The following is a 22,675-nucleotide window of genomic DNA, read 5'->3' as shown; positions in this document are numbered from 1 at the left end:
GATGACTAGTAGAGTCTTAATTTATATTGATGTTATTACTCCATCCATAGCAAATACATCAAAATTATTCATGAGGGTTAAAAATAAAATTGGCAGCAGAGTTGAAATCTATTTGTCTTTCCTGGCCCATAGAAGGGAAATATAATAAGGCAGTAAACATACTCTATTTCTTCTTTTTTTTGAATTTCATTTTGTGAATATATTATGCATGCACAGGTGTGAAATTCAAAAGGTTCAGAAGGGTATATATGATGAAAAGAAAGTAAGTCTCTTTGCTACTCCTGTCCTCCTTTCAGTTCCTTACTCCCAAGAGGCAACCACCGTGACTGGTTTCTTGTATAACCTTCCAGAAACACGTTACACCATTTGTGCATCATCAGCAAATACACACATATTACATATGTTGCTTCAGTTAATCCACCTAACAAACTAAATTGGCTAGTGTAATTTCCATTTTTTCAGATGAATTAACTAAGCTTCAAGTGAAGTAATTTGGGATTATAGGCAAGTACCACCATGCCTAGATGGAGTCAGATACACCACTGGCACTAGCTCCATGATCCTTCCAGCTATTCAGGAGGTGGAGGATCACAGTTTGAGTCCAAACCTGGGCAACTTATTGAGACCCAGTCTCAAAATAAAAAATAAATAGAGCTGGGATGTAATTCAGTGGTAGAATGTCTCTGGGTTCAATCCCCAGCACCAAGAAAAGAAGAAAAAAATGTCTAATTGTTGAGAGCCACAGCCAAAGGGGCCCCAGCAAACTTCCAGCTGCCAGCAAACTTCCAGCTGCTGGCTGATGATTGGCTCACAGGGGCCCCAGCAACATCTAGCTGATTGGCTCCTCGGCCCCAGCAACATCTAGCTGATTGGCTCCTCTGCGGTGATGCTCATTGGGCTGTTTCCCTGCCCTTTCAGACCACGGAGCTGCTCATTGGGGGACTTTTTTGGCTCCGCCCATGTGACCCAGCCAATCGGCCTCAAGAGAGGAGGATTGTGGGAGGTGGAGAGAAGCTTGTGTGGGAGAGAGAGGCTTGTGGAAAGCCGGTGGTGGCAGTTGAGGCTCTGAGGGTTTTTCCTGAGAGGCTGTTTTGTTTGGCGTGTGTGGTTCTAAAAATAAAGTTAGTTTCTTTTGACAAGTGGCTCCTGATTGTGCCCAGCCAGACTGCGGCATCTAATTCTAAAGCCTGGGCTTATTCTGCCAATCATACCATCTTTCTCATCTCATTTGCTAAATTATGGAAAAGAACAAAATCAGGTTCAGGAAAGATGGGCCACAAATTTACAAACTCAGAATTTGCGATCCCTTTGCTTTTGAAAGTTAAGATATAGAACTGTCTGCAGGAGGAGGGAGAATGAGCTGGGAGGCAGTAGCCAGCAGGAAGTATGGGAATCTGAGCTAGGCTGGGGCAGCAGGGATGGAAAGGAGGATGTGGCTGTGGAAGGGCAGACTCTATGAGCCTTAGAAGCAACTGGATGAAGATTAGGGAAGGGGAATCAAAGGTGGCACTCTGCTTCTGAGCCAAGGGAGTGGGGCAATGGTGCCCATAAAAAAAAGCTGAAAGTTGGGACAGCATTTGAACTGCAGAATTTAGGAAAGACCTTGAGTTGTTCACCTGGTGGGGTGGGCATCCTTACGGAGAGTGACTACAAGCAGGTGGAGCTGTGAGCCTGGGGGCAGTGTTGGGCAAGGGTAAAATAGAGGTTAGACTCGAAGTCACAGATTAAGGAGGTGGGGTGGGAGATGCCTAAAAAGCAGAGGGTGGACAGAGGCAGAAGGAGGCAGGAGTGGAGATAGGCAGGGAGAAAGGAAGGAGTGAGAAGCCTTGAGATGGGCAAGGGAAGGGAAGGCCAGGATGAGGAGGAGCATGGAAGTGCAGGGAGGGTGTGGTGTCCTGGGATGGGAGGGAACCTTTTGACAGTGTGTGGTGCTGAAGAAGTTGAGGATGATAAGGGTGGATAGAACTCTGGAACTGAGGTCAGGCTGGAACTGAGGCTTTGAGAGCAACTTCCTCTAGAGAAGCAAGAGACAAAACCATCTTCCTCCCTCCCTCCCTCCCTCCTTCCTTCCTTCCTTCCTTCCTGTATTGGAGACTGAACAAAGGGACACTCTGCCACTGAACTACATCCTGAGCCCTTTTCTAATTTTTATTTTGAGGCAGGGTTTCACTAAGTTGCCTAGGCTGGCCTCCAATTTGCGATCCCTTTGCTTTAGCCTCCTGTCACTGGGATTACAAGTGTGCACCACCATGCCTGGCACCAAAATATATTTCAAAGAAACTCATAACTGGGAAAGAATGGTAGCACCATTGTCTTCCTTGGTCCTTTTTTGGCAGTACTGGGGATTGAACCTAGGGATGCTCTACTACTACTCTATCATTTTATTTTATTTTTAAAGTTTTACTTAATTTATATCCATATTTATTTTTTTAAAAATATTTTTAATTGTAGGTAGACACAATACCTTTATTTTATTTATTTATTTTATGTGGTGCTGAGGATCGAACCCAGTACGGTGCTAGGTAAACACTCTACTGTTGAGCCACAACCCCAGCCCTTCATATATGTATGTTTGTATATTTTTATGTTTACTTTATAACAAGGTCTTGCGAAGTTGCTGAGGCTGGCCTTGAACTTGCAAAAATCCTCCTGCCTCATCCTTTCGAGTTGCTGGGATTATAGCCTGCATGTGCCACTATGTCTGCCTTATACTGCATATACTACATATAATCTGTCTGCATATACTATGTCTGCCTTTCCTTGGTCCATTTAAAAACTGTCTTATCAGATTATGTATTATTAGATTATCAGAATGTGTATTATCATGGATTCAAACCATGATGGACATCACTAAGTGGGCAAAGTCTCCACCCTTGTCTGCCCTGATGACCCATGTTTCCCCAGGTTAGAGCTGCAGAGTCCCTGCTGCCCACTCACTTACTCTGATGTGCAGGTCCTGGAAGAAGATGAGGAGTGTCTGACGGATCAGTTGGAACTCCCCAGCAGAGAGAGCCCCGTACGTCTGCCAAAGGCAAAACAGAAAGGGGTGCTTCACTTTCACAAGGCGTGACACAAGGGTGCTTCACTTTCACCTGTGGACAGGTGAGGGTGGGGGGTGCTCAGGGATGGGAGACAGATAAGCAAGGAGAGGGGCAGCAGGAGTGCCAGCACCCTTCCTCCCCAGTGGAAAAACCCTATTATACCACAGCAGAGCAGCGATACATTTTGTCTCCCCCATTTTCCACACCTGAAGAGCTTGCTCCCCAAGGTTTAGCAAAATGAAACCAACTCCCTTTCAGGAAAGTTAGAAATGGCTACGCTCTGTACTGCTGCTTTTCCACTTATGAAGGTGACAGTGGAGGGCATAAGAGGATAATGCCTACTATATTAACAAAATGGATACTTAAGATTTTTGGAATGTTCTAGAAGGGTAGCTGCCTTTGTCATTCCTCACCCTGTTCTCTCTTACAGAGGAGTGAGGACAAGTTTGGGAGCTGAGAGGTGATAAACTGGTGGTACTCTTACATCTGTCAGCTGTCGGAAAGTCTCATCCACTTGGTTCAGGATGGTTGGGGAGTCTTGGATGAATCCCTTGATGGCATCTAAATGATTGAAAGTGACCAGCAGCACATCCTTGGGACGTGGACACAGCAATACTTGATATTTGAAAGCCATAGTCATCAGGTCATAGAGCTGTCAACCCATACAAAAACAAAATAAATAGGACCATAAAAGTAGATGTCAGGGTCTCTGGCAATGATTCAATCAAGCATTTACTGAAAACCAGCTCCGGGCTTAGCACACAGCTCAAGTGACCATATCACCTAAGCCAAGGTTCTTCTGAGAGTAAAAGGGGGTGATATTAGTATTTAAGCCAGAACAACAGGAGTAACCTGGGGCATTCCTGGGAAAACCAGAATTTCCGGTCATGTGACATGTACTGCTGATGGGACACATATGAAACAATGTTGGCAGCTGTGGCGTCCTGGTCTGGCCCTTGAACTTGAAGGAATGAAACCTGAATTCAAGTCCTCCTTTGCTGCTGACATTTTGTATGACCCTGGCCAAATTTCTTTTTCTTTTTTTGAGATCCTGGGGATTGAATCGAGGGCTTTGTACATGCTAAGCATGCATTTTACCACTGAGCTACCCCTCAGCCCTGGCCAGCTTTCTTTCTTTTCTTTTTCTTTTTTTTTAAATATTTATTTATTTTTTTAGTTCTCGGTGGACACAACATCTTTGTTTGTATGTGGTGCTGAGGATCAAACCCGGGCTGCACGTATGCCAGGCAAGCGCGCTACCACTTGAGCCACATCCTCAGCCCCCTGGCCAGCTTTGTTAATGTCTCTGAGCCTGCATTTTCTTCTGTTAAAACTACTACCCAATTTCCCAACATTGCAGGGTTGCTGAAAGGAATGAGATGATATATGTCAAAGTGGCAAGTAGAAGTTCTACAACTATATAAGACCAATTTTAAATGTGAACAGCATTTACTAAGATGGCAACAAGCCCCATGTGTGGTACAAACATCCAGGAAAGACCAAGAGGAGAAACTGGTGACCATCAAACTGGTCAAGACAGGCTCTGTGGGGTTGGGGATGTGGCACAAGCGGTAGCGCGCCTGCCTGGCATGCGTGTGGCCCGGGTTCGATCCTCAGCACCACATACAAACAAAGATGTTGTGTCCGCCAATAACTAAAAAAAAAAAAAAAATAAATATTAAAAATTCTCTCTCTCCCTCTCTTAAAAAAAAAAAAAAAAGACAGGCTCTGTGGCACAAGTGGACTGATATGGGTCTGAGGAAGTGTCAGGGTTCAGACTGGCCAAAGGAAAAGGAAAGGTGACTCAGTTGAGGGAATAGAGGCATGTGAGGGCCTGGAGGCACCAAGAAGCATGTCATTTTCATGTTGGGGATGGTGGGAAATAAAGTTGGGAAGTATGGCAATGTTAGAATATTAAAAGTTTTGGAAAGGCAAGCAAAATAATTTAGAGTAAAAATGGTGGGGATTAGGGGACTATTGAAGTTTTCTGAGCTGACACAATCAAAGTGGTGATTAAACAAGATTAGTCACTCTGGCAATGAGATAGAGAGAAGAGAGGAACTAGAGTTAGGGGGGCCAGTTAATACCTGGTTCCTACTAGGTGTGAATAGATGTCTACTGGTTAGACAAAGGAAAGGAATGTCACTGGCGTAATCCAAACCTAAGGCTAAAAGAGAAATGGTGGGAATGGAGAAGGCAGGAAAAGAAGATTGTGTTCCTTTGTTTTCTTCACGTTGAGAAGAAAAAGCTGTTAGTACATGGTGACAGTCTGGCTAGATTTGGAGATGACAATGAGGGTGATCCAAATGGACTGCAGCATTTCCAGCCTAGCATCTGGGAGAGGGATGATGCCTCTAATGGACAGGAGATGGTGAAGCCAGAATTAGGCAGTCAGTGTAGGTAAACTGAGTCAGGTCGGATCTAAGAGGCCAATTTTGAGTGAGTCTGGGAAGTTGGAGACTGTCCCCTGAGGGATCTTATCAAGAACCAGCCCCTGCTCCAATCTGTTCCCAAGGCTACCTGCCTAGGAATCTCCCCTCCCTACAGGGAGCTATAAGGTTGTTAATGTGTCCTTGGCTGCTCCATCCTGCCCTTCTCCCTTCAGCCCACCTATTTCCCCCTTTTGGCCATGCCACTGAGCATTCCTGGGCTTAGTCAAGTACAAAGGAAGGAGAAAGATAAGGGGGAAAGCAGGAGAACAAAGGAAGCCTAGGACATATAAAAAGGGCAGAACACCTCGCTTCTTGGGATGCCAGGATACCAGCTATGGCCCACTTCTCCCTCGCAGGAGAAGTCTGTGTTGCCCCTTTTTAAATAAACCCTGCTTCATATGCTTGCCTTGGCTTGCTTCTCTATGTTCAAACTTCAACATGTGGGGAAGCAGGACTGGTCACCATAACCCATAACCAGGGGTATCAGTGGGCGCGGAGGATAGGAGGAGGAAGGGGAGAAGATGACGTCTAGTATGGACATGTCTGGGGCAGGATTGAGAATATACACTACTATCATCTGAATGTTGGGTCAAGCACATGTGTATACATTCCTTCATTTGATAAGCACTTTATATTCACAAGAACTCCATGAGGTGGGTCTTATCCCAGTTCAAAAGAAAAAAAAAAAAAAAAAGGAGGAAACTTGCCTAAGTCCACGTAGCTGGAAAGTGGCAGCATGAGATGGGCTCAGGGTGATCAGGCTTTTTGTATCTTTGCGGTGCTGGGGATTGCTCTTGGCACTGGGCAAACTAGGCAAGTACTCTACCACTGAGCTACTTCCCCAGCCCAAGATGACCAGATTCCAAGACACTTGCTAGACCCTTTACACACTCCCATTACTTCAACATGCAACCAAACATTTCCACTTAGAAAGTGGATTACACTGGGGCTGGGGATGTGGCTCAAGCGGTAACGCGCTCGCCTGGCATGCGTGCGGCCCGGGTTCGATCCTCAGCACCACATACAAAAAAAGAACGTGTTGTATCTGCCGAAAACTAAAAGTAATTAAATAAATATTAAAAAAAAAAAAAGAAAAGAAAGTGGATTACACTAGGACAGCATGGTTCATGTATAGGGGTGTAGGATGGGGTGTACAATACTGAGATATAGACTTGAGACTCTGCCATTATTATCAAAATTTCAGTGCATGTTGTGTATAGGGGCCCTGTGATAGGAATAAATGATAAAAACACATTTATGATGTAGAAATAAAAGTTGAGAGTTATTCAGTAAATTTGGTCTCACAGCTAAGACTTGAAATCAGGATTTTTTTTTTTTTTTTTTTTTTGGTACCAGGCATTGAACCCAGGGGTGCTTAACCACTAAGCCATATCCCCAGCCCTTTTTTTACATTTTATTTAGAGACAAGTTCTTGCTGATTTGCTTAGGGCCTCACTAAATTGCTGAGACTAGCTTTGAACTTGTGATCCTCCCACCTCAGCCTCCTGAGCTCCTGCATCACCATGCCCTGCTTTCAGGATTTTTTTTTAGTCTAAATGCTATGTTGATTCTAAACCTTCTCAAAGGCAGAGTGAGATGAGCAATAATTTTCAGTAACTGGTCAAGTAGCTATAACTATCCTCATTTTTAAAATGCAGTTTTAATGGTTTTATCTAAATAAATGTGCACATGAGCTATCTACTCATTTTCCTCCCTGTGCAGCCTGGCACTGGGATCCGTGACTCTGATGGCCAGCTGGGCTGCTCTTTCCATGATGGTGTTGTGGTTCTTGGGAGAAACCCTGAGCAATCTCAGCACAGTTAGATTTGCTGCACACTGGTAGCACTTCTGGCTCCTTGTGGCCTGGGAGCTTCCAGAAGACACAGGGTAGCATATGCTTTGTTTTCTTCTTGTTCCTATAACCAATGCTGGGCACCAAGATCTAGATCCTTAGGCTGGCGGTGTGGCTCAGTGGTAGAGCACTTGCTCCCTGTCCCCCGAATCTGGGCTAACTGGCACTGGATGAACTTCTTGGTCCTGTTTTTGATGATCTTGGGATTTGTGAGAGGTCTGAGAGTGACTGTGATGCCGAGTGGCAGATGGCTGCCACTTACTTGGGCAGGCAGAGGAAGAGGAGGAAGTCTGTATCTCAGTATTGTCCACCCCTCATTGTACAGTGAGAAAACAGGCTCAGGGAGATAAAGTAACTTTCCAGAGAAAAGTGGCAGGAGGTTAAGAGGGTGTAGTTAAAGGTATTCTGTCTCTCTGAGGCTTCTTCTAGGTACCAAGAATAAGTGAATTGATTTTGCACACCTACTACTGGTTGTCAATCCTCATGATTTTAAAAAATGCACATAATGGAAGATATTAAAACGGACTTGTTATTACAGTTATAAAGACTATACGAGATTTCACAAGTTTCCCCCTAACATCCTATTCTGTTTCAGGCTCCCATCCAGGATACCACATTATATTTAGTTGTCATATCTTCCTGGGATCCTGTTGGCTATAAAAGTTTTTCTGACTTTTCTTGTTTTTGGTAACCTTGATATTTTAAATACCAGTCAGGTATTTCTATCATGACAATGACATTTGTTTGATGCTTTTCTTATAGTTAGACTGGGACTATGGGTTTGGGGAGGAAGACTACAGAGATGAGGCATGTCAGGGTACACACTATCAACGTGACACATCACTGTTGTGTGAACCTTGACCCCCTGAGTGAGGTCATTTGTCAGGTTTTTGCACTATAGAGCTAATTGTTTTCTCCTTTTTTTCCCCATAACTTATTCTTTGAAAGGAAGTCACTAAGTGCAGCCCATACTTCATGAGTAGGAGTAATGCTTTCCCTCCCTGAAGGTAAAATATCCTGGTAAAACATCTGGAATTCTTCTAAAAAGACTTGACTATCCTCTGCCACTTTTTTATGTGATATTATTATTTTTTTATTTTTTTAAAAATATTTTTTAGTGTTGATGGACCTTTATTTTATTCATTCATCCATATGTGGTGCTGAGAATTGAACCCAGTGCCTCATACATGTGAGGCAAGCACTCTACCACTGAGCCACAACCCCAGCCCCTATGTGATATTATTTTAAAAATCAGCTGGTGTGGTGGCACAGTTACTTGGGAGGCTGAGACAGGAGGATGATAAGTTCAAGGACAGTGAGACAATCTTTTCTCAAAACAAAATAAAGAGTTGGGATGTAGCTCAGTGGTAGAGCATCCTGGGTTCTATCTAGAGTACTGAGAAAAGAAAAAGAAAAACAAAAAACAAATAAAAACCAGAATGCCTAATTTGTTTCCCAAATGGCTATGTTCATGCTATAAGTTAAGACTGCTTGTTTTTAAATTTGCCCTATATTTATTTATTTATTTTAAGAGAGAGAGAGAGAGAGAATGAATTTTATTTATTTTTTAGTTTTCGGTGGACACAGCATCTTTGTTTGTATGTGGTGCTGAGGATCGAACCCGGGCCACACGCATGCCAGGCGAGCGCGCTACCGCTTGAGCCACATCCCCAGCCCCTAATTTGCCCTATATTTATTTATTGCAGTACTGAGGATTGAATCCAGGGTGCTTCACCACTGAGCTACATCCCTAGCCCTTTTTATTTTTTATTTTGAGATAGGGTTTTTTAAGTGGGGATGGCTACTGAGGATTGAACCCAAGGGTGGTCAACCACTGAGCCACATCCCCAACCCTTTCTTGTATTTTATTTAGAGACAGGGTCTCTGAGTTGCTGAAGGCCTCGCTAAATTGCTGAGGCTGGCTTTGAACTTGTCCTCCTGCCTCAGCCTCCCAAGCTGCTGGGATTACATGAGACAGGGTCTTTCTAAATTGGCCAGGCTGGCCTTGAACTTGTAATCCTCCTGCCTCAGCCTACTGAGTTGCTGGGATTGTAGATGTGAAGCCTCACATTGGGCTTAATTTGCTTAAAAAAATGTCTGGTTTCCTCACTGCAGAATTGAAATTTGTTATAAATGAAACAGAATTAAGTTTTGAGGTTGTGTTTGGGGTTAGACATAGGTTCCAGGGCTCATAATGATGGGTATGAAACCAGTACTCTCTTTGGGCAGGTAGAATGACATAAACCAATGGAGAGGTTGGTGTGGATGACTTCTGAGGTTCTTCCCAACTTTAAAAGTCAGCAATCACTACTAATATTTATAAGTGCCTATTTTTTTTGCAAGGCACCATTGCAAATATCATCTCATCTGACCCCAGTCTTGATCATCCATGAAAGGTGCAAGAAATGCAGCTATGATGACAGTGGCTGTGTGCTCACCTTATCCATGCTGGCCTGGTTCAGTCTCATAATGGAGGCATGAGCGAGGCGGTTGTAGACAGTCCTTAGGGCCTTCTTGGAGTAGAGCTCTTGGGGTTTGAATAATTCTTCCATAAACTTTCTGTTGAACATGGTTGAAATGATGTCATTCAGTACTGCAGAGACAAGAGAGAATACAACTGAGCAAGGAAGGTACCAGAGGGAGCTTTATTCAGAAATGCTCTCTGGGTATGAAGTGGGCAGTGGGGCATATACGGAATTGGTTGCTGTGTGCTTGGTGTGATCAGCTCACACTGGGACCCAGGAGGAAGCAGGGCTTGAGAATGCTTTGTGATACCATTTCAGACAAACATCCAAGATGACAATGTACAAGTGGGTTGCGCTTCAGAGGTTACAAACCAATTTCACAAACATTATCTGACTTGATAATAAAGGAAATGTTTCTTTTTTCCTTGAAAAAAACATTTCTGTAGCATTTTAGATTAGAGCTTTTCCTTAAAATGAGAAATAGCACATTTTCAAAAAAGGTAATGTGGACATTTTTACTTAAAATTAAATTTCATAAAAATGGGACAAATAATGGTAATTGATTTAAAAAAACATTTTCTGGAAATAGACATAGCTATCCATTGTTTATAGATTAAAACATTTCTCATGTTTCTACAGAAATATAATTTAAGATGTCTTGGTGTATAATATTGATTTTATACCATAGTCAAATATCTCAAAGTTGTTCAAATAAAAATTTCCATCTGGTGAGAGTAAAAGGAATATGTAAACCAAAGTGCTATAATTTTAGATCCTCATTCAGTTAGATATTTTCACTGCTAGGTTATTCTTAATTAAGCCAGTTATTCTGGCCTAAAGGTGAGAGTTTGCAGATGTCAAGAAAATACATTCATAGTAATTAAAATCTGAAAGAAAACTGGGCTGTAAATAATTATACAAAGTCAATTATTCAACATGAGTGATGAGTGATTATTTCTGAAAGCCATAAACTCTTCCTTCTTTCGTGGAACACCTGGGACATGCCAGTGCCTGGCTGAGGCTGGGAACCTGTTGAGTGACATCGAGGCAGAGCAGGGGCTTATTATTTCAGGCTCTCTACCTGTAGTAACTGACATGAATACCTGAGGGCTCAGACCAGCATTTGAAAGCACCTCAAGGCATTTTATGGGGGAAGGGAAGCTGGGGGCTGGCTGTACTTAAATCTTAAATGGAATGGCTTCAGAGAGTGGGGAGAGAGGACACAAAGGGCTGACCAACTGTGACTCCTTATAGAAGTGCTAAACTGACACTTGACCTTTGGATTTTACTCTAGACTCCATCCTGGTCCTCAGAGAGGAAAAAACAGGTTCATTACCAACAGGGATGTTCCTCACTTCTGACAATTCAACCACCACAGCTCACCCTTAGCAGGAGGAACACGCCCCCAGGTGGGCAGCTCAGAGACATAGGGACCCTCTGGCTTTGTCGCAGGCCTGGCTGTTTCCCTTTGACCAAAACAAGCAAAGACCTGCAATAAACTGGATTTTCTAACTTCTTACCACAGCCTGTGTATATAATGCAGAATTTACTGGGTGCAGTGGTGTACCCTCCCTGCGGCTCAGGAGGCCGAGGCAGGAGGATTGCAAGTTCAAGCCTAGCCTCAGTAATTTAGTGATTTAGTGAGACCCTAAGCAATTAGTGATACCCTGTCTCAAAATAAAAATTAAAAAAGGCTGGGATGTGGTCCAGTGGTTAAGCATCCGTGGGTACAAAAAAAAAAAAAAAAAAAAAAAAAAAAAAGAGAGAAAGAAAAAAAGCAGAATTTGTGAGGAAATAGATACAACTGAAAAGCCATACATATGTCCTCAGAAGAGAGAATGTAAAGAATTTCCATGATTTCTGTAGGTAAGCATAGGAGTGCAAAAGGGGAAGAATTTGAGTTAAAGCCTCCTGTGGGCTGTGATGGGCTAATGCTTACAAAGGGCTGAGTCCTTTCTCTAGGGTCTTTGAGCTCTTACCAGGATCTAGGAAAGTAGCTTAGCCCAAATTGATTCTAAAAGAAAGAGAACCCCAAGGTGATTGTTAGCTATTTGGGAAAAGCAAAAAGAAAATGAAGCCTTTCCCCTGGGAGGTGAAGAAGCTCTATATCACCATAGCTCCCGGCACAAGAACTGCAGAAGATTCACCGCTGAGGAGAGGACAGTGGGTCTGCCCCTTCGGGCAGAGCAGTGCACATACATGCCCTCAAAGAGGGAAAGGAAGTTATACGGTTGGGCCCTGGGATCCCACTTCACATGTCATTCTCTGGAAGGAATGTGGAGGCACAATTAACATGTTTTCTTCTCCTTGTGACTTACTTTCCCTGGCACTCAGCTGAAGCAGGCCTACTATGTGCCAGACATTGAGGTAAACACCATGGGCAGAGGAAGAAGATGTTAGCCTTGCCCTGCGATGAGCCCACGTCATATTTACACCTGAACATAGCTACATAGTTTTTTTTTTTTTTTGCTTTGAGCTTTCTTCTTTTTAAAAATTAATTTCTATTGGTACATTATAATAGTAATATAATATGTACTAGTGGATTAATTTGTGGCAATCACACATGCACATAATCCCCAGTACCTCCCCTTTTCTTCCCCCGATTCCCTTCCTCTACTGGTCTTCTTCTGTGTCCATGAGATAGCTCCCCACAACATTCCTCCTGCTTTCCCCCCACTTTTTCCTCTCCAGCTTCCACATATGGGAGAAAATATACAATCCTTGGTTTTCTGAGTCTGGCTTATTTTGCTTAACATAATGCTCTCAAATTCTATCCATTTTTCTGCAAATAACATAATTTAGTTCGTTTTTGTTTTGGTACTGAGGACTGAACTCAGGTGTACTTTACTACTGAGCCACATCCCCAGCCCTTTTTATTTTTATTTTGAGACAGGGTTTCACTAAGCTGCTTAGGGCCTTGCTAAGTTGCTGAGGCTGGTCTTGAACTTGGGATCCTCTTGCCTCAGCCTTCTAAGTCTGTGGGATTAAAGGCATGTCCCACAGCACCTGGCCATAATTTAGTTCTTTATGGCCAAGTAAAACTCCATTGAGTGTATATATACCACATCATCTTTATCTATTTTTTGTTGTTGTTGTTGTTGTTGTTGATGGGCACCTGGCTGATTCCATAACCTGGCTATTGTGGAACAACAGTTCTAATCACACTCTTAGTTTGTCTTGGTTAGTTTTTGGCACTCAAATGAGATTTGCATATTTCTAAGCTGGAACACAGTGGGAGCCCTGAGCTCATCAGGAAGAGGCTAAGGCAGGGGACAGAAGGTTTTTTTTTTTTTTTTTTCCACAGACAGAAGGTTTTTTTTTTCACAAATATATCAGGAGAGTGGTAACAGGGCTCTTAACATATCAGGCTTCTAGAATATGCCTGTAATCCCAGATTTTCAGAAGGCTGAGGCAGGAGGATCACAAATTTGCAAGGTCCTATCTCAAAATAAAAAATAAAAAGACTGGGGATGTAGATTAGTGGTAGAGCACCCCTGGGTTCAATTCCTAGTAAAACACACGCACGCACACACACACACACACAAATAATAATAATAAAATGAAATAAAAATAAAAGTGGCTGGGGATGTGGCATAGTGATAGAACGATCCTGGGTTCAATCCCCAGTACTGAAAGAACAACAATAACAAAACAAGCCATCAAGCTTCTAGTCTTGGAATCAAATGATAAAGTCAGTTTATTATTTTTGAACATTTAGATTAAGAAAATTCCAGTGATTAAATTATGCATATGAAAACTCTCAAGATCTACAATTTGCACTTAAAATTCTGCCCTGCCTCAAGGGATGAGCCAAAAATTGCTCAAGAGAGGTGTCAAAAGATGGTTATGAAATATAATAAAAGCATATCAAGCAAGCACTTCAATTGGGCTTCTCTTTGAGCCCAGTCTGATGAAATAATTATCTTGATGGAAGCAATAGAATTTTTAATCAATTACCTCTGCTCTAAATTCACTTGTTTATGGGAACATGCAATTTGGAGTTAAGGATAAAAAAAGTTAGGAAACTCTGCTGGATAGTTACCTAGTTTTGAATCCTTACCATGTTCCACCACCTGGCTTAGAACTTTATATATATTACCTCATTTAAATTCCAGGACAACTCTGATTATTATCCTCATTCTATTGAGGAGGAAAATTGAGTCTTAGTTTCATATCCAACATCAGAAGCTGGGGATGTAGCTCAGTGGTAAAGCTGCTAGTCTACCACACATAAGTGAGGCCCTGGGTTCAATCCCTAGCAACATACACACACACACATACACACACACAAATTAAAATCCAAAGTCACACAGTTAGTGGTAGAGTTGAAATTAGAATGGGGTCTGTTTATTCTAATGCCTGTGCTCTTAGGTATTAAACATCTTCTCCCCAGCATATTTGGTGTGATAAGAGCCTTTAAATATTGAGGAAGATGGCTGATGACAGGCATAAACCACACCCAAGTGTCATATGATGTAAAGGTATTGGACATAGCAAGGATGAGAAAAGCTAAGGTTTTATTCTGAGCAGTTGACAACATTTTCAGGTTTGCTGCTAGTTGTGTGTGAAGGGGAAACAGAAGATTTAGCATGATAAGGCTACTGCATGCATGATGTCACCCCATGTGCCCACGATCCTGGCAGCCATGCAGCCACATGATTCCATGATTCTCTGTTGCTCAACAGGTATCTCTGTGTGTTAAGAATGGCTTGGGGAGGGTCACTAATTTTGAAGCACAATTCTTTGGTTATATGATACTATAATAAAGTTGTTTTAGGACTACCACATAGGACACCCTACCCAGGAGTGGAGCTTTGCCTAGCTGCCCCTGATATGATTGTAACTATAAGAGGAGAAAGGTCCTTTAGATGTAATGTGGCCCTTTTGCCAAAATTTGCTTGGTTTTCATCTTACACAATGTGTTTATTCCTCTTAAGTAAAAGATTCAAATGTATATCCCATGTCTCAGCTATACATAAACTCATGCCTATTTTCTTACTTAGAAATATTTAGAGTGGTCCCACTTAGCCCCACTGATGATAGACTGGGTGAACCTGTGGATACAGACCGAATACATGCAGCCCAGAGATAGCATACCTCGTTTTCTGTCCACCTCTGTCCATTCATCTACATGAAGCATATAAAAAGAAAACACCAGTTCATGAAGCAAGAACATTATTTTCATGGAGGCTTTGCAAATACCAATCCAATTATCGAGTCTACAAAACTTTATTTTTTCACGTTTGTATTTAATGTCCAATGTGAATGCTGACTTCCATTTGAAACTTTTAAAAAGTTTAAAAGTTTTAAAAACTAGGTAAATAATAATATCCCAAAACAAACAAACAAACAAACAACACAAAGAAAGTCAAGGTCTCATAGGGAGTAGTCTAGGACAAAAGGAAACTCAGGAGGGCCAAACCTCCAGGCTCACCTTGAGAGCTCTGGAAGTCATCCTCCTCAATGCTACAAGAACACACGTCACCCACAGCAGGCCTTTAACAACACTAACACCCCAAGGAAGAATAATCCAAGAACAGGCAGGAAAAGGGGTCTTTGTACACAATCTGACTTTTTATTAGTGTAAAATTTCCTCTTCTTGAGTACAGTTGGAACTGTTTGGAAAACATGAAATATGAATTAAAAGGAAATTATGTAAATATTTGTTTCAGTTTTCTTCTTTATATATGGATACATGATCTCCATGTAAAAAGAAGAAACTAAAGATGTGAACTCTACTATGCTTCTGAAGAAAGAAAGCTTCTGAGAACTACGGTAGTCAGGGAAAGGCCAAGAGGATACGAAATTAGGAAAAATGTACTTGGTTAGAAAGATCTGTGAGAAGCAAGACCTTTTGTAGGTGAGACCTGGCTCTACCACTGACTAGCTATATATACTTCAAGCAATTGTTTAACTTCAGTCTCCTCAAACAGGGATCATATAGCACATACCACATAGGGTTGGGGGGATAAATGGATAACATACATCATACACTTGACTGGATTCCTTTTTAGTTCCATTTTTATTTTTCTACTGAAGGTCTTTGGATTCTACCTAAGGATGAATTTTTTTCTTTATTTTTTTGGGGGAGATTTCCTTTTAGAAAAAACACCCTCAGATAAATAGAGTTCTACACAGATCCACGTTTTAAAAACACTAAAAACATTTTAGCACAGACATGCCTTCCCTACACAGCACCAAGAGCTCCTTCTATAAAACCAGTCTGCAAGTACACCCAGGGCCATGTCCCTTTGGCCACAAAGGGTCAAGACTCTCCTGGGAAAAGTCACCATCTTTCTCCCCCAAGAATCACAGGCTCTTGGAGAGAAAATATCGGGCAAGCAGCACCAAGTTTGGCCTTCTTAAAGCAAGTCTGTTTTCTTAGGCATAATGTCACATCTCCATCTTTCAGTTATTCCACAGGTGGTCTAGCACAGGTGATTGGAGAAGGGGAGTTTTGATCTTTCTGAAGGTCTGTTTGAGGACAGTGGCGCTGCAAGGGACCCTTCTTCTCTCAGGGATGTGAACCGTCTACTGAAAAGGAGATGGAACTGGACAGCGCCTGCTGTGGGGCCCTGGGACACTCCCGCTGGCAAGGAGGCGCCAGCAGAGGGCTCTGCAGTGCCGTGAGCTCCCAGCGCCCTTCCTACTGAGGATCCAGGCCAGAGACACCATGCTCCATTTTCTATTATTTCTCCAGATGACTCCTTTGTGACAATTCTACTTATGTTTCGAGTGGGAGGCAACCCAAAGGCTATTGAGGACTGACTGTGAAATTTGAACTAGAAATTCAGAAACAGAACCTCACCACCACTTGGTTGCTCAGTACTCCACTGGGATCTGCATGTCTTGAAAAAATCGCTTCAAGGCCCCCATGCCTCCATTTCCTCTCCTGTACAGGAGGGATGTAAATGAAGTGCAACGGGATATAATTTGTGAGTGTCTCTAAGAGGCCAGGAGTGAGGTAAAGGTAGCTTTTATTGATTTTGCAATTGCTTCAAATGTGGGACAACATTCAATATGCAACACTCAGAGTTGCCCCATAAAAAGCGCGCTTCCTTCTGCTGAATGCTAAGCTAGAGCAGCCTCGTGAGGGGAGCTGCAACCCTGGCATCAGCCTTGCGGGAACAGGGATGGCCTCCAGGAGACCAATTAGTTGTGTAAGATAATGAAAACATCTAGAAGAAATACGATTTCCATTCAAGGCTTCCACAAGGGCTAGTTTACCATGTCTGGTGTTTTATAGGCCTGTGTACGGCGTCTGTCAAGCAGCTCTGGCTCCTGCTCCTGTAGTCACATCAACGCTAACAGTGAAATAGATGAGGGGTTCTCAGCTTTTTGAACCCTATGCTCTCTAGCTGGCTTTCTCTGTTGCCTACAGATCCCATCCGCTGGCTACGTTCTGTTATTTCCTTTGTAAGATCAGTAGGCATATTGGATATCTTTTTTTCAAAGCTTCCCCTTTCCTCCTGATTTAACAAGCCCCATAAAGATTCTGATATGGTCCCCCCCAGATATGGCAGCATAGTGCAGCAATTAAGGGCACAGTGGTTAGGAGTATGAGTTCTAGAACCTGATGTTCTGGGTTTTGTAAATTCTTTACTCATGCTCTTACCAGCTATGTAAACCTGGGCAAAATAGCTTTAGTTTCCCCTCTAACATATAATGTTACCTATGTGGATAGAATAGTGTGGGCACTAAGGTATTTAAGAGGAGTCTTTGGTAAATGGTAAAGTCTTCATTTAAAAAATTGTCTTTTCATTTTTTGTTGTCATTAGAAAGATATAGCCCCAGTTTTAGAATCAGTTACTTGGACTGACTGACCAATAGCCCTGCCTCCAGGGAAAGCATAGAAGGGCTGGATCAGGTTCCACCCAGCATCTTGCACAGTGTGACAGTCAAACACTATGGGGAACGAATGTATGACAGTGAGTTACTATAGAAGGCTGAAATTCCCTAAAATTGAATCTTGAAAAACTGGAGGGACTATATCTCTTAAAGACAAAGCCAGTCCTTTTATTCACAGGGCCTTACCCAGATCTCCTCTTGAAAGATGACACCTATTATTCATTATGCTAAACATGTTAAATACACTGTCTCATTCAATCGTTACAACTTTGTTTTCAGGTATGTATGTATTATTACTTTTTTTTTTCTTTTAAGGAAAAGGCTTATAGAGGTTACATCCCAAGGTCATGCAACTAGTTAAATAGCAAAGCTGCAAAGCTGGCATTGGACCCAGATTCACGTGACTCCAGAGAATATTCTCTTAATTGCTAATTTACACTGTCTTTTCCAAGATGCAGACTACTAGTAGAAAACCATGGCCTGTTATCCCACTGGTGCCATTAGCCTGAATGAAATCACATCACATAGGCACCAAGGTAAACAACTCTCTTGAGAAAAAAATGACAATGCCATATAAAACTGCCAATTTAGATTATTGGTTCAACAAACATTTACCGAACACTGATTTATTCAGGCATTATGCTAGGCATTGCAGTGCAAAGATGAATAAGAAAATCAGGTGGGGGAGACATACACAGATCTTTCTCACATAAGATGGCCAAATGATTAGGCAGAAGCAGGTGTGGAGGGCTATAAGAGCTAAGGTGTGGGCTGGGGATGTGGCTCAAGAGGTAGCGCGCTCGCCTGCCATGCGTGTGGCACCACATACAAACAAAGATGTTGTGTCCGCCAAATACTAAAAAATAAATATTAAAATTCTCTCTCTCCCTCTCTCTTTAAAAAAAAAAAAAAAGAGCTAAGGTGCTACATAGGCAGGTCCCTTGTGGGGAGGCCTCCTGAAGAACGATGATTCTCCAGTTGAATGGTGCAGAATGGAAAGGGAAGAATGGAGAGATGGGGATTACAAGAATGGAGACATGAAGGAACATGGCTTCAGTGGAGATCTACAAGTAGTTTGGTGTTATTAGGATATGAAGTAGGAGGCAGCCAGTGGTGGGAGATCAGATCCGGAAGGGCCCCAAAATGTGCTGCACAGGGACTTGACCTCCACCCAGACAGCAGAAGAAAACTGACAAAGGGTTTTATTTTATTTGGTACTGGGGATTGAACCCAGGGGTGCTCAAAAAAAAAAAAAAAAAAAAAAAAAAAAAAAAAACCCAGCCCTTTTTATTTTTTATTTTGAGACAGGGTCTTGCTAAGTTGCTTAGGGCCTCATTAAATTGCTGAGGCTGGCTTTGAACTTGCCAGGTGTGATAAAGGGTTTTAAGCAGGGGGATGTCTGAACAGATCTAGATAAAATCTGGATAAAATCCAGAAAGCCCACTGGCAGTAGTGTGCAAAATGAATGGATGGGGTGTACAATAGGAAGTTCTCTTATCTTTTTATTCACACACTTGGAATCACACGAATACAATAATTAATATCTGAATATGTATATATAACATCAATTGGGCATAGACTTTTGTAGAGAATAGATGTTTTAATCAGTGGTCATACCAATTGCCTTGATATCAACTTTTCCTCCTCTACTTTGAATTTTAATATTTCCTTCTTATTTAATCTGAGAAAATTTGGTGAAAACAATTATTTGCTGAGAGATGAGGAAAAGAGTGTTGAAAAGAGTGGCAGACTGTTCTGGGTTGTCACTGCTCTGGGAATTACATGTGGCATATATGGAAACCAGATTCTGCAATTTAGAAGCTCTAGCAAAATATTTTCACAATTGCATTCCCCTCTAACACTTGTTAAGGCAAAGACATGACTTCCTTATGTTTTCTTACTTATCTTCACTATATTAGAACCCATTTCTTTTTCTTCTCTTTTTTTCATTCTTCTTTTTTTTTTTTCTTTGGTACTGGGATTGAACCCAGGAGTGCTTTACCACTGAGCTACATTCTAGCCCCTTTTATTTTTTATTTTGAGACAGGGTCTCAGTAAGTTGCAGAGACTGGCCTCTAACTTGAGATTTTCCTTTTTTAGCCTCCCGTGTCGCAGGCATGGGCCATTGCGCTGGGCTTAGAACCTTACATTTCTAGAAATGTCTTCTGAAATGAGCAAGACTGATTTCCAGCTTATGCGGGAGGGCACAACATAGAGAAATGGAGAATCAGAAACTTTTCCTGGAGGTTAAAGAGGATGCTTGGTCTGGCGAAGGATAATGTTGCTAGATGGTGAGCAGCTGGGACTCCCACTTTTGGAAGGGACCTATTTTCAAGGGAAATTGTTAGATCACCTCTTCCATTTGGAGGAATAGGGAAATTAGGCAGGCTAGGGACTCTAATTATATCCAATGGAGGTGTTAAATTCCAATGGAAGACGCTTTTGGAGAATTTGACTTCCGAGAGTCTCCAACTGGATGGGAGTTGTGGCTTGTGAGAAAGGTCTCTGACTATAGGGGTGAAGTGTGCAAGGAGTGTGGGCCTGGTTGAGAAGTTGGGCTGAAGGGTGCAGGTCTGGCTGTGGGTGTTAGAGTGCGGGCGAGGGAACCCGGGTGCGGGTCTGGTGTGTTGCCCGGTGCCTCTCACCTTTTCGGGCTTTGTCTCCGGGGATATTCTGGGCCCGCAGCCGCTGGTCCAGGATGTAAAGCATCTCCCCGCCCAAGTTCAAAAATAGCAGAGGTAGCGTCCGCACAGACATGGTGCTGGAAGCCAGTAGGGCAGGTGAGGAGCCCTGGGGCACTGTAGACAAGGGCCTAGAGGCCCAGCCGCGTCTTGTAGCCTGGTTGCTAAGACGACGCCGCGGACGGGAAGAGCGAGCCAATAAGAAGACAGTTTGGTGAGAGGTGCCCTGAGGGCGGACGCTCATTGGGTTGGGCGGCAGCGACCGCCCTGGGGATTGGTCCGAGCCGAGTGCCGCAGGGTCGCTGGCTTGCTTTGGGGCGCGCTGGTTTGGATTTTCTTAAGCCGCGGTGGTCGCAGCCACCGTCCAGAGGCGGTCCTTCGGCCCGCACAGCCCACCGGGTCGTGCCTCATACCTTCCGGCCTTGCCGGCAGTGAGCGAGGAGAGCCGCAGCAAAACGTCTCGCGGCCAACTCCGCTCGGACTGACCTGGGCTGCCTTGTTCCGCGGTCTCCTTGTTGGGTGACTTCGGGTAGGTTTTTGAGCCTCGGCTAACTCGTTGGTAAAATTGAGGTAACGCCCACCCCTGAAGAGGAAATCAGTGAGATCATGGGAAAGGCCACAAAAGCACTCAATGAATTTTTTTTTGTGTGTGTGTATTGGGGATTGAACTCAGGGGCACTCTATCACTGAGCCACATCCCCAGCCCTATTTAGTATTTTATTTAGGACAGGGTCTCACTGAGTTGCTTAGCGCCTTGGGCTGAGGTTGGCTTTGAACTTGCCATCCTCCTGTCTCAGACTCCCAAACTGCTGAGATTACAGGCGTCTGCCACTGCGCCCGACTAGAAGACATGACTTTTAATATGACATATCTCTTGCTGTTTGGCTGACCAGAGTCCAGATGCCTAGGCATGGCGTCCAAGACTCTCTGGCTCCCAACGACCTTTCCAGAGTCATCCTCACCACCCTGCCCCCATCTCGCTTTAGAACTCCTCTCATCAGCAAGTTATCCCCTTTGGGCAATTTGCTCCCCTTCTCTTCCTCATAACCATACCATTGGAAAGCCTTGCCTTGACATGAGCCAAGCTCAAGTCCTTCCTATGTTACTTTCTCCCTGTATCCTTCACCCTCTCTAGTTATTTTCTTTTCCTTCTCTTCCCAGCTAAAGTTTATGAAATCGTCTGCACTTACATTCTGAGCTTCCTTAACATCTTTGTTCCCCACCTCACAGTATTTGGGATTAAGCTCCCTCCACCTCACTGAGACTGCCTTACCACAAATACTATTTGGTCCTTCTCTTAACTGACACATCAACATAAGGACTATGATCTGTTCAAAGTTGCCAGCCCATCTTTGATTTGGTCATTTTCCCCTTGTCTGTGTACAGTGTTAAAAGGAAATATAACTAGGATAGGAATAGAATAAACAGCATCATTACTTTGTGCTAGTCCTTCATGAATTTGTTACCAGCTTGGCTCCTAAAGGCATTTGTGTTTGCTATAGTGAAGGCTCTTCTCTTAGCTTCTTAGACTTTTTCTCAGTACCTAGGCAGTATGTTGTAGTGGGCAGAATATGAGCTTTGGAGCTTGGCTTGAATCCTAAACCTGTCTCTAACCAGCTGTGTGAACTTGGATACATAACTTAATCTTTCTGAGCCTTACCTCTCTCATGGTAAAATGTGGATAATCAGCCAATGTAAGGTATAAAGATGGCTTTGACGGGCTGGGGATGTGGCTCAAGCGGTAGCGCGCTCGCCTGGCATGCGTGCGGCCCGGGTTCGATCCTCAGCACCACATACCAACAAAGATGTGTGTCCGCCGAAAACTAAAAAATAAATATTAAAAAAAAAAAATTAAAAAAAAAAAAAAAGATGGCTTTGACTAGTAGGTAAGGTAATGTACCTAAGCCAGCACTAAAAGCAGTGCCTTTTCTGTAGAGCCTGATATATTCATGTCTTCCTTTTCTTCCTCCTTTCCCTCCACTAGCCCCCTAAAATGTTGGTGCTTGGCCTCTAGCATAAGATCTCTTAGTAGTTGTGTTCACTTGGAAGTCCTGTCTTTTAAAGGCCTTCCCTACTATTCCTGGAGGTGATACCAGAACAGCTCACTTTTTGTTCAGAGCTTCTGTCTTGCTTCTGATTCTGCAGGATCCCAGGCTCTCTGTTCTACCCATACCTTCCTCTCAACTTGAACTATTCTGGGTAAGGCTGTGCCCTCGAGAATCATCCTTTTAATGCCAATCTGGCCCTTTTTCTACTGCACTCCCTCCCTAGGCAATTTCATTCACACTCATGGTTTCAACCACCTTAGCAACTTGCAAGCTGCTCTGGTCCTAACCTCCCTACTGAGTCTGGAATC

The 22,675-nt window shown here is 43.0% G+C and overlaps 1 protein-coding gene across 1 annotated transcript in view; it reads right to left on the bottom strand.

Annotated features, from left to right (window-relative positions):
• Oscp1 (organic solute carrier partner 1) overlaps positions 1 to 20,499 on the bottom strand; it is a 32,108-nt gene extending 11,609 nt beyond the window's left edge. The window contains exons 1-4 of the mRNA XM_046418823.2: positions 20,284 to 20,499; positions 9,764 to 9,918; positions 3,526 to 3,693; positions 2,942 to 3,022 (exon numbers count right to left, since the gene is read on the bottom strand). Coding sequence (XP_046274779.1) covers positions 2,942 to 3,022; positions 3,526 to 3,693; positions 9,764 to 9,918; positions 20,284 to 20,395 — 516 coding nt within the window. The 5' untranslated portion in view covers positions 20,396 to 20,499. The remainder of the gene's footprint in view (positions 1 to 2,941; positions 3,023 to 3,525; positions 3,694 to 9,763; positions 9,919 to 20,283) is intronic.
• Between the last annotated feature and the right edge of the window lie 2,176 nt (positions 20,500 to 22,675).

This window comes from Marmota monax, unplaced genomic scaffold (assembly GCF_021218885.2).
Source record: "Marmota monax isolate L192 unplaced genomic scaffold, Marmota_monax_Labrador192_F-V1.1 WCK01_AAM20220418_F8-fsc00008, whole genome shotgun sequence".
In the NCBI taxonomy this organism is placed as follows: domain Eukaryota; kingdom Metazoa; phylum Chordata; class Mammalia; order Rodentia; family Sciuridae; genus Marmota; species Marmota monax.
Note: the sequence above shows the minus strand (reverse complement) of the source record. Positions and strands in the feature narration are given on the sequence as shown.